At 27.3% G+C, this 16851-nt stretch overlaps 1 protein-coding gene across 5 annotated transcripts in view; it reads left to right on the top strand.

Moving 5' to 3' along the window:
• LOC142326449 (glycine dehydrogenase (decarboxylating), mitochondrial-like) overlaps positions 1–16851 on the top strand; it is a 123822-nt gene that overhangs the window by 35101 nt on the left and 71870 nt on the right. Inside the window, exons 5-6 of one of the 5 annotated variants that reach the window (XM_075368971.1) lie at positions 3458–3551; positions 4235–5557. The exons of 3 other annotated variants lie outside the window; for them this stretch is intronic. In XM_075368971.1, the coding sequence (XP_075225086.1) occupies positions 3458–3551; positions 4235–4275 (135 nt within the window). In that variant the 3' untranslated portion in view covers positions 4276–5557. Of the gene's footprint in view, positions 1–3457; positions 3552–4207; positions 5558–16851 lie in introns of those variants that run through there. One more of the 5 variants, XM_075368970.1, reaches the window with a different exon arrangement.

Genomic DNA, 16851 nt, shown 5'->3' with positions numbered 1-16851 from the left:
TTCGAATGTTCTGTGCTTCATGTAGAAGTTAAAACACAGATAGTTTTATTTCCTAACAAAAAAAAAAAAAATAACCATCTATCATCTTGCCAACCTTATACAATTTTTTCCTCTCTTATGAATGTATTTGTTTATAAGTTTTTGTGTTTATTTTTATGGCCATTTTCTGATTCGGTTAGTTCTTTTATCTTTTGTCTTTTAATCTGTACTTTGAGTTCTTAATTGACAGTCACATGCTGTTTTTATATCTTAAATATATCCTTTACCAATCTCCAAATACTTTTCAACAATAATTCTTAGTAGCCGGATTGCATCCCTTGCTTTCTTTCCTTCCTGAATTCAGATTGTTGTGTAACAATTTACATAATTTTTCCTTCAGTCTTTTGATCAGAATTTACAGAAAAATCTTTGCTGAATGAAAAATAAAATTAATTGCCACATAAATTTTGAAACTTTAATACTGTTTTTTGAAAATTGGAATCTGTTAATTAAGAAAGTCTTGCGGCCACACCCCACTGTTGTAGATTACATTGTATAATTTCACCATCTCTTGTAATCCCTCCATTAAGACACTTAATTTATTTTATTGAGAATGCTATCTATTCCTACAGCTTTCTATTGTCCATCTATATATTTGTTTATTTAACTTAAGATTTTACAATTGCAGTCCCTACTATATACTCTTCCACCTCAACCTGATCTATGGGAATGTCATTTGACTTTCTGTTAGGTTACTGTATACCTGTTACCTTTTAAGTACCTGTTACCTTTCTGTTACCTTTTAAGTATATATTTCTCTTTGTATAAAACTTTGCCATTTCTGCTGACAACTTTAGTGGCTAAGTTTTAATTTAGCTGTTTTTATTGCTTCATCATTAATTTTTGTATTTTTAAAATTTCATTTAGATCTACAGTATTTTATTTTTTTATAGTTAAATGAAATTTATTATTTTTTATTTTAATTTATATCTACTTACTGAACTAAGCCCCATTTTGTAATTACAAAATCCTTGATCATGTTAAATTTTAATTCTTATACAGAACTGGCTGGTAAGCAACCTTGTATTGCAGTGGCTAATCATCTGATTATAAAAACTTATAATATGACAAGATTAAGTTAAATTTTTTAATATATATTTTATCTGGTTCTCTACGTAATCACTGGCAACACAGCAGCATTTTTGTTAATGATATTATTTATTATATAATATTCTAGTTTTTATTTTCGTTTTATCTTCTTGATCTACCTACATAGTTTTCTCATCAAATTCTCTCATAAATTTAATTTTTCTTCTGTTTGTTTTTTAGAAAGCTTAATTTCAGATTTTATTGAATATTAGATCTGAAATTAAGTTTCCTAAAATAAAATCTGAAATTAAGCTTTCTAAAGACAAATAGAAGAAGAAAGAAATTTGTAAGAGAATTTTTTAACGTAACAAACATATATATATACTTACATAACAGTATGATGATACTAATTTAATTTAGCGCAATCAGTCTGAAAAAAATACTTGCCAAGTAAAAAAACCTGAAATAAGGAAATTAGAAAATTGTGATAGTGATATATTTATCTTAAAAATAAACAATTTTTAAAAAGTACAATATCATTATATTAAAATTTCATCAAGTAAAAGAGGAAAAAATAGTTCACCTCTCAATATATTTCTTTAATACATAATAAGTTGCTTTCTGTTGAACTACTGTCTTGGTTTCCCAAATTTATCAGTATATTATCTACAGTAATATTTTCATACTACTGTCGTCTGCTCGCTTCTTTTTTTTGAAAATTCATTGAGTTTAAAACACGATGTAGTGATGTACCTCTAGAAAGATTCAGCAGTTCAGAATCAGTATTCACAGAATTTAATATTTTATTCAATTTAGGAAGCTCGTTATTGAAATAAAATGTATTAACTTTTTTCCTGATAGGATTTTAATAAAATTGTCTAACTTTTCAATCATTTTTGGACACTTTCGAATCTTTTTACGGGTAACATGTTTACCATCAATTTGAGTTTCTTTATTATATTAAAAAGTGTTCTTTCGCTAACGCCTGTTGTACTACTTGCTTTCCAAGCAATGTCTCTGACTGCAATTTCAGGATTTTCTTGTTTTAAGGTTTTGTATACAATGCTGATTTTTTTTTCAGAGCTACTTTACTGGTTTATGTTTCACGATAGAATCATTCATTACTAAACCTGATTGGTACAAAAACACAGGGTTAATTAGTTAATTAAAACTGATGAAAATAAACTGAATAAAATTGTTACAAAATGAGTTATAAAACTGTATTGTGTACCGTATTGAGCAACAAGATAACTTATACTGAAATACCATCTTTCCCTGAACTGAATAATGGTACAAAGCATTACAAATGATGCTGTCATTATTAAGCATCACTAAGAAAGGCGCAATAAAATTTTTAATTGATTTAATTGCTTATCATTGGCATGCCACAGTGCCAGGCAAGTGATAGTTTACAGTACATACCCTTAAAGCAACAATTGCATTTGCACATGAGAGTGACAGAATCCCTCAGGGTTTAACTACTGAGATATTGCTTGTACATTTTGAATTCGTATATAATATATATATCTGCTGCATGGTTTTGGGAGACAAGGATTAAGTTCTTGTAAACACAAAATTTCAAATGCTTCTATTCTTTTCCTTTTGCTATCTTACTACCCATGATTCACTGCCATGCAGTGTTTCATTCCACACAAAAATATTTTCAAAATCGTCTCTAATTCTTAGGTTTATATTTAATTCTTTTTAAAAACTCTCATTGCTGGTCTCATTCTGCTTTCGAAGTGTGCATTACTCTGTCCATCTTCATAGTTTTATACCCTAAATAGCAAAATTCTAGAATTTTTGGTGTATTATGTTTTCTTGTATTATTATTTAATTCCTCATTTATTTCAGTATATTTGTTTTATTCTCATTTTTCCCAAACTGAATTTCTTTCCTTATGAAATTGAATTTTTGGTTTCTGCCAGAAACAATGCTGTCAATAAATCAAAACATTTTTATTTTTCTCCTGGTATATTTACACTATTCTCATATTAGATTTTCAACTCTTTTGGTGAATTTCAATTCTTACTAGTCGTTCAGTTTTTCAGTTTCACTGGAATTATATTTTGTAAATCCAAAAGCTTTATTGCTTTCTGAATATTAAAAAGTGGTGACTATGATTGTCTTGTTATTTAAAAATTTTATGATTCTTGTTTTAAATTTTAATGATTTTAAGGAACAGCAAGTAAGATGAACAAACCAGTTGTCCTTAAGTCCAGTTTAGCAGTCATATTTCCAATTGTAGTATATATGTAATCTATTAGCTATATTATTATGTAAATTAAGTTTTTTGAAAATGATCATTATAATTTTTTATTTTGTATTGAAAAATTAGTTTTTATTTTATAAAAGTAATAATTAAGAATTCCACTGTTGTTTGTTTCAGCCTTGTTTTGAGCCTGATTTTCGGAAACCTCGTAGTGTTGAAAAATATAAAAAAGAAGAAAACAGAAATCTTTTGTCAGGAATTGATCTTCCTGGTGATGATTTATACTGATGAAAATTGAAATTCTGCAGCATTTGAGCTTGCAATTGTTATTGTTGGAATTTAATTTGTTATTAATTTTTGAGAGAGTGAATTTTGCTGGATTGTATGTTGCTTGTCTTATCTTTAATTATTTTATTTTAATAGATCTGATTCTTACAGAAATCAGGCTGTTATACCAAAGCAAGTGTCTCAAATACAGCATTTTATTTTCTGTGTACATTCCAGATTGTATGCTGTATTCTTTTAAAATTATATATGTATATGTATAATTTATACTGCCTTTACAAAGAAAAGAAGTAATTTGATATTTGCCAACTGCCATACTAATGAGAGTCATGATACCTAATGCGCTTTTAATGTGTTTATTTTATGTGAATGTGTGTGCATATTCTTAGTGCGTGCAACTGGTGTATGGGTGTGTATTTATAAATGTGTTTGAATGTTTGTAGTATGTTTTTAGTTTTATTCCAATAGGCTTATTTTTTAAAATCAAGTAATTAATCGGATCAATTTGAATGCATTAACCTTGAAGAAAATCTGTTAGGTATTTATTTTTCTAGAATTCTTGCGTTATTTTAGTGCAACATTTATAAGAAAGTAGATTAATATTTATTATGTAGGTTAATATAATTTTTTTTTTTTTTTTAGATAAAATTATATTTTTAAATATTTTAGCCCTAAATTCAACAAAGATAAGACAATGCAAATATAGATAGAGGTGTATGTAAGCCTGTTCCTATTTTCTGTGAAAGTTTACTATAAAATACTATTAAGACCATGGAATGAAGTGTTAATGTGTTTATATAAAAGTGGTTTGGTGCTAAAAATAAGTTGGTCGAAACAAAAGATACATTGTAATGAGGCCTTAGTATTTGTTTAATGTAGTAGTACTTAAAGACTGTACTAGGTTTAATTTTATCCATGGCAGCAATAATAGGCAATTTGTCTTATAAAATCGAAGTAACTACTTATTGAGTATTATTCTGTGTACTTAGACGATTAAAACTTAAAATCATTTAAAACAAAAAATGATTGACTTTTGTGATTGTTATAATTTAAGATAGTGTTTATTTATTTTAAAGAAATATATGCCGATTTAGTATGTAGACAATAAAAAAAAAAATTATGAAAAAACAATTTTATTTATCTGCTAATTTAATTTAATTGATAATTAAACATTTGTGTAACTTTGTAAAAATCAAGGTAAAGTATTATAAAGGAATCTTTACAACAGCAATTTTGATAGTTCTCAAAAAAGTTGTTTAAAGTTACTGATTTTTTATTTAACAATAAGAAATAAAAAATAACAGTATAACTACTATTTGTGATGCAAAACAACAATAAATGTCTTTATTCATATTTTATTTCTATTTGGTGATCTTAATAATGTTAGGATATTTAACTCTTGGGCATTTGCGCTTAGAATCTGAGTGCTTAAACTAAGTTTATATTTTAGTACTATAAGTTTAACTTTAGTTAATCTCTTTTAAAGGAAGTAAAGTTATGTTAGTTTCCTGAATTTAAATATGATTATGGTTATCTACCAAATTTATAAGGTTATGGTATTTCTATTTTTGCCTCCTAAGCTGCAGACTTTAAATATTATTAAATCAGACAACAAAAATGTTAATTTGAAAGTGTCAGGTAGCAATATATTGTTCGATCCTTGGTCGATGACAGAATTCATTTATTTATTTTTTTTAAATAATGATTTTTATTAGTTTAATAATAAAATAAATTTCAAAAAGCCAAATTTGATGTTTTTCTGAAAGTATAAAGATTTCCATCCATGTTTACTTATTTCTGTACACACTGAATAATTTTTTTGTTATTAACTAGTCCGTAACATCTATTATTTGTTATACAACCACACTTATTGAGTCTGCAAGCTTAGAAACCTCCAACAAGATGTTAATGTTAGCTAAGAAGGGTTACATGCTAAATTGTAACTTGAAGATTATTATGAAATGTACTTGATTAATAAACAATTAAGTTATATTTTGTTTTTTCTTTGGTATGAGCTTTGAATCACCTTTATTAATACAGTAAAATTATTATTTATGGGAATTTGGTCTGTCTAATTTTTTTTATGTTTTTTTTTATGCCGCATCACTGAATAGTTTTACTACCAAGCAAATATTTTCTTTTTAGAAGGAATGTTTTGGTTAAATTAAACAAAAGGTATACTTCATTAAATAGACAGTGCAGAGGAGTAATGCTATAATGGTCAAAATTAAAATGTTGAGAAAATTATTATTACGAGACATGAAATTAGTATTTTTAGCTATTATTTTATTATTACTATTATTATTATTATTATTATTATTATTATTGGATAATTATAATAAAAATATTAATTAATAGTTGAATTAAATATTAATATCCAGTTGAAGTTTATTATTTGTTATACACAAAGAGTTAAATGAAAATAAATTATTAACCAATAACATGAAAAATGATGAATAAAAGTGAGTGTCCATAATATGTAACAAATGAGGTATTAAAGTTACATTAAGAGCATGTACTTGATATTGAAAATAATCACCTCTCTGTTCTTAAATAATTGTTATACTAATGAAAATTCTTAAGTAAAAAAAGTTATGATGGCACGCAATAGGTTTACATAATATTTAGCTATCCAGATATATAGACTGTTCATCATCAGGGGCTATTTTCTTAAATTCTGAAATAAGCTTATGTCTTTCAGTAGAAATGGTATTTCAAAACACTTTAGCAGTATCAAGCTCTAGTTAACCTCAATTTTTTTTTACATATCTTGTAATTTTCCTAATGAATTTCCTTTCCTTGGTACTTGCGCCTGTGTATTTTCCATAGTTATCTGTCATAAAAATAAATTATGCCGTTAAAAAATAAACAAAAAGCTAACTGTAATATAAAAGAATATAGAAGAAAAAATAAACTAACTCGTTTTTATGCCAGACAATATAACAGTAAATAACATTAAAACAAAAGCTGACTTTACTAACTGAAAAGCAGTTGGACCTTCATCTTTCTTACTGACATTCACAGGTATGGTGGTTGCCCATCTTTCTTTCCTTTAAAGGTATTATTAAAAAGGACGACTTAAGATTCTCATCTCTTTTCCCATTTCAAATTATAGAGAAAGATTCGACATTAAAACTTGCATATCACAAATATCTTTTAGTCGAGATCAAAAAGTGTACATTTACATTTTTCCCTTGTGGCCTTGAAACTAGTTATACTGAAAAAGGTTTACGAATACGTTTATATCTTAAAAATAATGGATTTGCTTTTAGATTGAAAGAATGATTAGGAACTTCCAAAAATCAACAATTCTTTATTTGTTAGTAAGTGAATAATAAAATATTAGTTATCATTAATTATTTAGGATCAGTTCTTGTTTGAAATAACTTATGAGTTGAAGATAATGTATAGATTTGGGTGAAACTTTGTGATCGTCCAAGGATATCAGGTATGGGATATCTGCGTATCGCTTGAAGAGAAATTATTTCTAAGTAAAGTAAAAAATTTATAAAAGTGGCTGACAGGAAGAAGGGTAGAAGAATCCCGTGTTTGTTATTAAAAAAATAAACTTAGCTGTCAAAGTTTCACTTGTGCAGTTTGTTCTATCTACTGATTTGAATTTCAGGATCTTCCTAACAATATTAATTGATTTATTGAACAAAATTTTTTCTTAAAGAAATGTCTGTTATTTATTTTTCCAAAAACTACTTTACATCGATGTGAATTTTATAAACATTCATTTCAAAAATTTTAGTTTCAGTTCCAGTCGATCACAATCAGCTATTTTGTTACTTTTCTTCTTTTTTCATTTTATTTATGTAAATTGTTAAATTGAACTAAATAAATAAAATATTCATTATGTTTTAAATTACATATTTCAGTACGAAATATTTCTAAGTACTTGTTCAAATTTTATAGTTTAATTTTTTATTTACAAATAAATGTGTCTGTGTACTGACCTGAATACTTCCAAGAAGTTGCAAATTATGTTCATGTATTAATATAGTTTGTTAGTTGAGATAATGCTTTGTAACACTAGTAAGACCTGACGTTAAAGTCGGATCTCGTCTGATATTCTGTACGTACAATGAAATGTTTGTATTATATTGTATGCATTATATTTGTAAAAATTTGTATTACATTTAGTAAATATCACTGCAGTTATTAATTTTTCCTTCATTGAGTGTTGTGTAGTTTATGTAGACAAAAGACTATTTGTAATCTTAAAAAAATCACTTGTTTATTTTTACATTTAATCTGTTACTACTTGGCTTATGAATGTCTGTAGTTAATAAACCTACTGCTGTATAAACTTTGATATAATTTTAGTTATATAGATTTATGATTTAATTATTGTAGTAGTTATATTTAATTGAAAGATCTAATTTTTTTGTCTAATTTAAACAAGAAAGTAATGTTAAGAAGTACGGGATTAATTATATTAATTTGAATCGCTTTTTTTATGCAGTTAAAAATATTGTAAAAATTACTGTTTTTAAAGGTATTATTTATATTTTTTCATTTCTTGTAGTTAGTATTGTGCTGATGATATCTACTGTTATCGGTCTTAATTATTGTTATTCGATTATAGAATCGAATAACAATTCAAATAGTTGAATGGAATCACTTTACTGATCTTCTCAATGAATAGTTTATAGTTAGATCTGTTACTTCGACTGTTCACAAATTCTGGGATCGGAAAAATCATATGTTTGTCAAATCCTATTTGTTTTGTGTGGCTGTTTAATATCTGGAGGAATATACATTTTTTTATAGCATAAATCCTGTTTTGGGTGAAACTATCTGATCGTCCAAGGATGTCGTGTATGGGATGTCTGTGCGTGACTTGAAGGGAATCTTAAGCTATCATCTATGAAAAGATTGTCTTTTCTGCATCCATCGACTCTTTTTCTTATTCTTAATTTTGTGTTCTGTTCATGTATGTTGGACCCTACTCTATCGTAGAGGTTGCTAGGACTTATGAAGCCGGTGCATTCTTATTGTGATCTGGAGGAGAGGGGAACTGCTTGTGGACTAATTTAAGGGCTTGTTTAATTATTGTTTAGTATCTTGTGGTTCCACAAAAAACCAAATAGATAACATACTTATTTGGTAAAGCCAGACCTCCCAATTTCAATTATAATTCAATTAAAAATACTGAATATATGATTTAGAAGTCATAGAATATATAGATTTATCTAATTAGATTCTAAGTTATATCAAGTTATGTTATAGATATACTACTATATGTTTCTGAGTTTTGTGGCTTTAATTTTATATTTATATTTCTTCTGAATAGAATACCACTTTTTTTTCATTTAGTCTTCCTTTTTAAGTCTAATGGATTTTTTTAGCTTCTTCCATAAAAAATGTACAAGTACACTGATTACTTGTTTAGAATACAGCACATGTTTTTTGGTAACTATAACAGATTGTTATTGGAAAAATTGTGCTTGGTAAATCTTGTTAGAATTATCAATTCTTTTTAGTTTCAAAAATATTTCACTTCATAAATTGCATAGTCCTTTTATGTCAATGATAAGCTATTTTATGAAGAAAAATTTGACATTAAAAATTTGAAGTATAAAGGATACATTTTAAAATACTTATTTCTCGAGGTTAACTAGCAGAACTGTACTAGAAATATTTTTCTCATTCTTAAGTAATACAGGACACTCATTTGACAAGTAATATTAAGTAATGGAAAGCCATTAGAAAAAAATAATTGTTTTTAATTTTTCAGTCGGCATGTAAAATCCTTTTCCTTCTGAAACGTAACAATTATATTTAATTATATTAGATAGAAGTATTATAATTCCAGCAGTCGTGAAATTATAAAATTAATTGCAAGTTATTAGTTTACTTTTAAAGTAAATAAAAAAAAAAAACTCCTGTATTAACCAGTAGCCAACATTAACCAAAAAGATATTAATAATTCAGTTTTTGTCAACATAATTTAAATGTTTTGTTTTAAACTATCCCTTGAGTTTATATTACACTAACAAATATTGAAATACTATAAAAAAAATAGGAAGAAAAAGAAATTACATTAAGAAAAAAACTTTTGTATTTTGCTTAAAACTATCATCTATTTGCTTAGAATGAATTGTTTATATTATTTGTAGATGTCATATCTATTTCCCTTTTTATAACACACTAACTACATTTTGTAATATATAGTATGTTATACTATATATTATATGTTTATAGTATATATATATACCTTTTTGTAAATATATGATAAAACTCGACCAACATACAAGGGTTATCTTAGAAGGAAGTAACAGCTGTTAGTAAATTATTTTGTAGAATTTGGTAAATTTAATTTAAATCTTTGGATTCATGGTCAGCCAGTTTGTTTTATTGTAGATTACCACTTTCTATGTGTTTTGTTATTTTTAAGAAGATAAAACAGAATTACTAACTAATGTTGAAATTTTACTCTGGTATAGTTTATGAATTTATAAAATGTATTTGAACGAAAACACAGAGGCACGAATTTGAGGTTTTGTGTTATGATTATTTAAAGAATTATAAGTTTTATTACAGTAGAATTAATAAATATGATAAAACACCTTTTAGGATGATCCTCAATCATAACCAATGACTTGATGTGCAGAGATTGTAAAATAAGGTAAAAAATTTCATTAGCACTGTGGTCATATTGTGGTTTTTTATCGACTACAAATAAATTAATATAAAATTTACAAATTTACAAGTGTTGTAAGTTAAGAAAGCATAAACATACAAGTCAATGCGCAGGGTGGTGATGGTTGGTATGTACTGCTAGGTGGAACAAAGGGTCGACCACACAAACATACATACACAAGTATGTATTGTGTACATGCATATGCTCAACAGTGCACTGAATGCTCACAGATACATAACTATTTCCCTTTTGATATTTTTATTTATATTTATTGTTGTTCAATCAACTATATATATATTTTTTTTTTTTTAAATTGCTAGACTATTTAGTTTTTTAGTTATACAATTACAATTTTTATTTCTTTTTGAAATTTCATTTATTCTTTACAATTTTTTGTTTGTTTATTTAGTTAACAGGTAATTAGGGTAGATCAGAATTTTTTAATCAAGCGGCTCAATCCCATCTATATCATCAGATCTCACATTGTTCGATGAGTATGACTCATTGGTGCTGTCAGTTTGCATGTCGGCAACTCCCTATCTATTTCATAATTTTTTTCTATTGTTAGTCCATGTTTGCAACATTGCTTCCAACATTCCACTGGCAGTTCAGAAACTTTTTCTCAGGAATTTCTTTTATATCATTTATATTTCTCCAATGAAAGACATTTTTGTTCGCTACCTGACTTTATGTTCGCTCAAACCAACTCAATTGGGTTAATTTCAGGACGGTAGGGTGGCAATCTTATTTATTATGTTGTGACCGTGATCCTGCAATATTTTATCGAAGTAGTACTCCGTACTGGGTTTGTTAATTTGCACTAATTCGTACAGTTATGTTTTTAACGTATCTGCTGAGTACAGAACATTTCTCTCTCGAAACCACTATAACAGTTTATGTTTTTAGCCGATTGAATTTGACACCTTGTACAACTTTATGTTCGGTACCAAGCATTATCTATTATAAAAACCGATCGATGTGGAAGATTTGGGATTAGCTTTATTCTGTCATTTTTTTGTAATTATCGGCATTCATATAGTTCTGGTATTCTCCTTTTTCTTTGGCACAATGTTAAAGAGCATTTTGAATTTCTCCTGTGTTAGAGCCTTTTTGTTTGAGCCATTGGTGCAACCATAACTTTTCCCATAAGTAAGTGAATATAAGATTCATCCGAATCGGTCTTCCTTCCCATTTGTAAATGTTTATTTTCTTTAGACAGTCTATTCATTTAATATGTATATGTTTAATATGTTTTTTTAATTTTTTTATTAAAATTTTCCTTTTATTTTCAGTTTACTTTCATCTTTTTAGATGAAAGTAAAGTATAGGTTTCCTATACTACTAAGAATTTTTCTTAGATTTTCATTATTGCAATTTATCTGCAGATATGAGTGTTTGGTTTTAAAACTAATAATTGTTTTTCAATGTCGGTAGGGCTTTATGTTGTATTTGAAAATTGCATATGATTTTACATAATGCACATCTTTGGAAGATGTCGGTGTTATATTTTGTTTAATAAATATCAGTAACAATGTACAGTGAATCAACGTAACTACACGAATACAATAAGCCAACCGAATTCCTGCTTCTAATCAGTCCTTGAACGCAGCACACCATCACCCTACTAGCATTGCCCATACCACTTCACATATGCCAATCGAGTTTCTGAAGATGAACACCCAAATCTGCAGATTAATTGTAATCAGAAAACTCTAAGGAAAATTCTGAGGAGTAAGGGAAGAAAACTGAAAGTTTAAGGAACATTTTAGTAGAAAAACAAAATATATGTATTAAACAAATAACTTATCTACAGAAAATGAGCATTTGGAGACGGGAGAAACACCAGTAATGTTTTTGTACTATCTTAACTTAGAATAGTTATATATTAGCTTTTTGACTCTCACGGAATGTTATCAAACATTTATCATAGTGTATATTACAGTTCTGAAGACTGCAACTATCCATTCACATAATTATAGAAATTTTTGGGTGGTAACAGTTAAGTAGGTGATGATTATTTAAAATAAGCTTTTTCATGGTGGTTAAATGATCTACTAGAGTAGAAGTGCAACAAGACTATTATCAAAGTTCATGAATAAGTTTGACACACGCCTCGATATTGGTTGCTATTATCAAGAGGAGATGACTAATGAATGTGTTTTGGTTTTGGTAAAAAAAAAAAAAACAATAAAGGTTGATCGATAATATTTACATGTTTTTAACTTTTATAATTAACCTGTTTTTCTTTCAAGAAATCCCTTGTATGTAAAAAAATATTGAAAAATTTGCAAGGGAAACTTATTTTGTTTGTATTTAATTATGTATAACCAAAAAAATTAAAAGCCTTTAAAAACAGACAAATAAACATGTATACATATTTCTTTATATATATTTTAAACTATTGTTGTAGGTTTTCTGTGTTTAATGTAAATTTCTTCTTTTTTTGTTTTTAATTAAATTTTGTTGACAGGTCTAGTATTTAATGTAAGATTTATAAAATATTTACTGATAAGGAGGACTTTTATTTTTACAAGAACATATCCACATTTTTTGATGTGGATATAAGTAGTGTATTTTTAAAATTAATTTTCATGTAAACGTGTGTTTATTGAATTACTTATTAACTTATTTTAGGATAATTGTTTAATTAATATTAGATTGTATTTTAAATTAATATTAAAAAAAAATACAGGCTGTGATTTAATGAAAAATAATTATAATTGTTTATAAAAATATGAATAAATTTTTGTTTCATATATATAAAAATAAAAAAAGAGTATTGATTAAAAAGAAAAACAGTTGGCATGAATGATCATATACTTTTCAATTAATATTGTACTTACAAATTTTTTTTTTAAATTAACTTAATTTTTAATTTTAATATGTACAGTTCCCAACAATTTCTCATTTATTATGTTGATGAATTTCTCATTTATTATGTTGATGTGAAATTTTTAATTTTAAGAAAAAGATGGTTACATATATTTTACTTATCAATTTTATTGGTGACGTATTAAAATATTTTTTTTCAATTCATTTATTTATAAACATGTAAAATTACTGTTTTACCACTGTGTATCAACGGTTATATCAGTACTTAAAAAAAATATAATTAAATTTTTTTTAAATATCAAATTTATTTTTTGCTATGTAATATTAGGGAAATGAATATAATTTGAAAAACATGAAAAATCGACTAAAGTATGCCAGTTTTACATATGTGTAAGCCCATCAGTGACTTCTGAATTCATATTTTATTATTATACTATTTATACTGAACTAAATAGTGTGTATATAATTTAACTTTATCCACGTAAGTACAGAATTAAAGTAAAATGACACTCACCTTATTTTTTCATAATGTTTACAGTAGTACCTTCGTGGCAACCCACATTCTAAGTTGTAATTCTTCATAAAATTTTTATTATCAAATTACATATTAAACTTAAAATAATAATAAAAAAATATATAACATATAAAATTTAATATAAAAATTTTCAAATTTATAATTTACATATATGACGTCTTATGATAAAATTAAAATTAAATAGGATAACAAAATATACTACTTGTTGGGCCAGCTAGTACTGTAATATTGTATGAATAATTAAAATTTATGTATTATCTTTATCTGAAAATATTTTTTTTCATTTTGGATATATATATATATATAAAAATACTTTTTTTTTATTATAAAATATCTTTACGTAGATTTAATACAGATTAGTTTATAATTAATATTTCAGAAACTGAAGTCACTCCCATCTATTTAAATAAACTTTTTTTAGTGTGAAAATATGTTGGTTATCTGTTCTATAGAGAAATGTTTTATTATTACAAATAAATAAATTATTTATTCAAATAAAGAGTTTATATTGAAATTTTACTACACCTTACAATACAGTAAATTCCACTTGTGATTTAAATTAGTCTTGTCCAGTAGCCATTATTAATAAATATAACATAACGAGTAATAAATATTGGTAATTCAGGATTTCAAATCCCATAGTAGTTTTCCTTTTTTAAACCAGGAGGGAGGTATCTTACATTTTAGTAGTTCAATTTTTATAATTACACATACAGATTAAATATGTGTATAAAATTTGTATTCTATTTATTTTCCTTTTCAATAATTTTTTTTTAGTTAATCTATCAAAGATAAATATAAAATAAAGCATAGAAGAATTTAAGTTATATTAGTTCCCAAGTTGTCTAATTCATTGGCATTTGTCTTTATTAATATTGGTTCCTTTATTGGAGTCATTTCAGATACTGTTTCTATTAATATTCTTAGTAGTAGTTAGATGATCTGCTGTTAATGCAATTCAAGTTACAGACTTCATTAGAACACATAAGGTTGTTAAGTAAAGAATATTCTGTGACATACTAACACTATGGTTCAGTATTTATTATTATTTTTTTAAATTATTAGGATTAGAAAGGTTTTCTTATAATTGGGAGAGATAGTTATAGCAGTTACTCTTATATTTAAAAATATAATAAGTTCATAATTTGATTCATTTGTTGTCGCTTCATCTTAAAATAATGTATAAATTTTTTTTTAAGTACCTATGTAAAATATTTTATCTTCTAATTATTTTCTCTAGCAGCAGTGCCCATGAAGATTGACACTGCAAAGATTCTTTGTGAAGCATCTTTTCTTTTTTCCATTTAGTCTCTGGAACCAGAGGATGAATGAGGATGACATATGTGAATGTAAATGAAGGTTGACCGTTCCTGAGATGTATGGTTAATTGAAACCCAATCACCATATAGCACCGGTATCTATTATCTAGTATTCAAATCATTATAAAAGTAGCTGCCTTTACTGCCTTTGTAAAAGTTTAGCCTTTGTGTAGCATCTGCCATGTGAAATCGGAAATGTGATTCCAGTACAAATCCCTGAACATTGATTTCTCTGTATACTCAAATAAAAAGTAGCATTCCCTTTCAGTCTTAATAGTAGGTTGTCAGCTCTTAGTGAGTTATAATTTTGATCAGCAACAGTTTGAGTAAACGCACTTTATTAACTGATAATATTATTGAGAAAAAATATTTCTAATCCTTTTTTAAAATTTGTTTGGTAGCAGTTATGTTTTATCGATAAAATAATGATGTAAAGCAGTATCTTCAACTTCTAAAAGCTTTTGTTGACGCTCGTTTAGATAATTTATCATTAACAGTGATAAATATTCTGATATAGAGGAGCGTAGAAACTCTGGAGACTACTTTATACCATTACCTTATATGCAGTTGTTAACTGCTATAAAAGAATAGACAAATTGAAAATAGAATTGGATTTATTTTTATGAATGATAACAATATGCCCTTTAATATCAAATTATTAATATGTTTATCATGGAAATAGATGTATTTTTCACAACTGTATTTTGTTAATTTTATAGGCTCTCATAATTTCTTACAGACTTTCACTAACAATGAAAGAATGATACAATTTATGATGCTACACTGTTAACAACGAAGACAAATATTTTTGACTGTTTTTTTTTTATTAATAAAATAAAGGACACGTGGTCTTTATTAATCCGCAAGCAGAGAGAGAGAGAATGCGAGAAAGTGTGATAGAGACATTACCGATAGAGGGACATTGACAATTGACAATTTATTGTACATACACATTATCTCACACACACACACACACACATCCGCAAGCAGAGAGAGAGAGAGAATGCGAGAAAGTGAGATAGAGAGACATTACCGATAGAGGGAAATTGACAATTGACAATTTACTGTACATACAAGGTATCTCGCACACACGCACACACACACACACATATACTCACACATCCGCAAGCAGACAGAGACAGAGTGAGAGAGAATGCGAGAAAGTGTGATAGACTGACATTACCGATAGAGGGCCATTGACAATTGACAATTTACTGTACATACACATTATCTCACACACACGCACACACACACACACATACACTCACACATCCGCAAGCAGACAGAGACAGAGTGAGAGAGAATGCGAGAAAGTGTGATAGACTGACATTACCGATAGAGGGACATTGACAATTGACAATTTACTGTACATACACATTATCTCACACACACGCACACACACACACATACACTCACACATCCGCAAGCAGACAGAGACAGAGAGAGAGAGAATGCGAGAAAGTGTGATAGAGTGACATTACCGATAGAGGGACATTGACAATTGACAATTTACTGTACATACACATTATCTCACACACACACACACACATACACTCACACATCCACAAGCAGACAGAGACAGAGAGAGAGAGAGAATGCGAGAAAGTGTGATAGAGTGACATTACCGATAGAGGGACATTGACAATTGACAATTTACTGTACATACACATTATCTCACACACACGCACACACACACTCACACATCCGCAAGCAGAGAGAGAGAGAGAGAGAGGGAGAATGCGAGAAAGTGTGATAGAGTGACATTACCGATAGAGGGACATTGACAATTGACAATTTACTGTACATACACATTATCTCACACACATCCGCAAGCAGAGAGAGAGAGAGAATGCGAGAAAGTGTGATAGTGAGACATTACCGATAGAAGGACATTGACAATTGACAATTTACTGTACATACACATTATCTCACACACACGCCCACACACACA

The sequence above is a fragment of the Lycorma delicatula genome, chromosome 6 (assembly GCF_047948215.1).
Source record: "Lycorma delicatula isolate Av1 chromosome 6, ASM4794821v1, whole genome shotgun sequence".
In the NCBI taxonomy this organism is placed as follows: Eukaryota; Metazoa; Arthropoda; class Insecta; order Hemiptera; family Fulgoridae; genus Lycorma; species Lycorma delicatula.
Note: the sequence above shows the minus strand (reverse complement) of the source record. Positions and strands in the feature narration are given on the sequence as shown.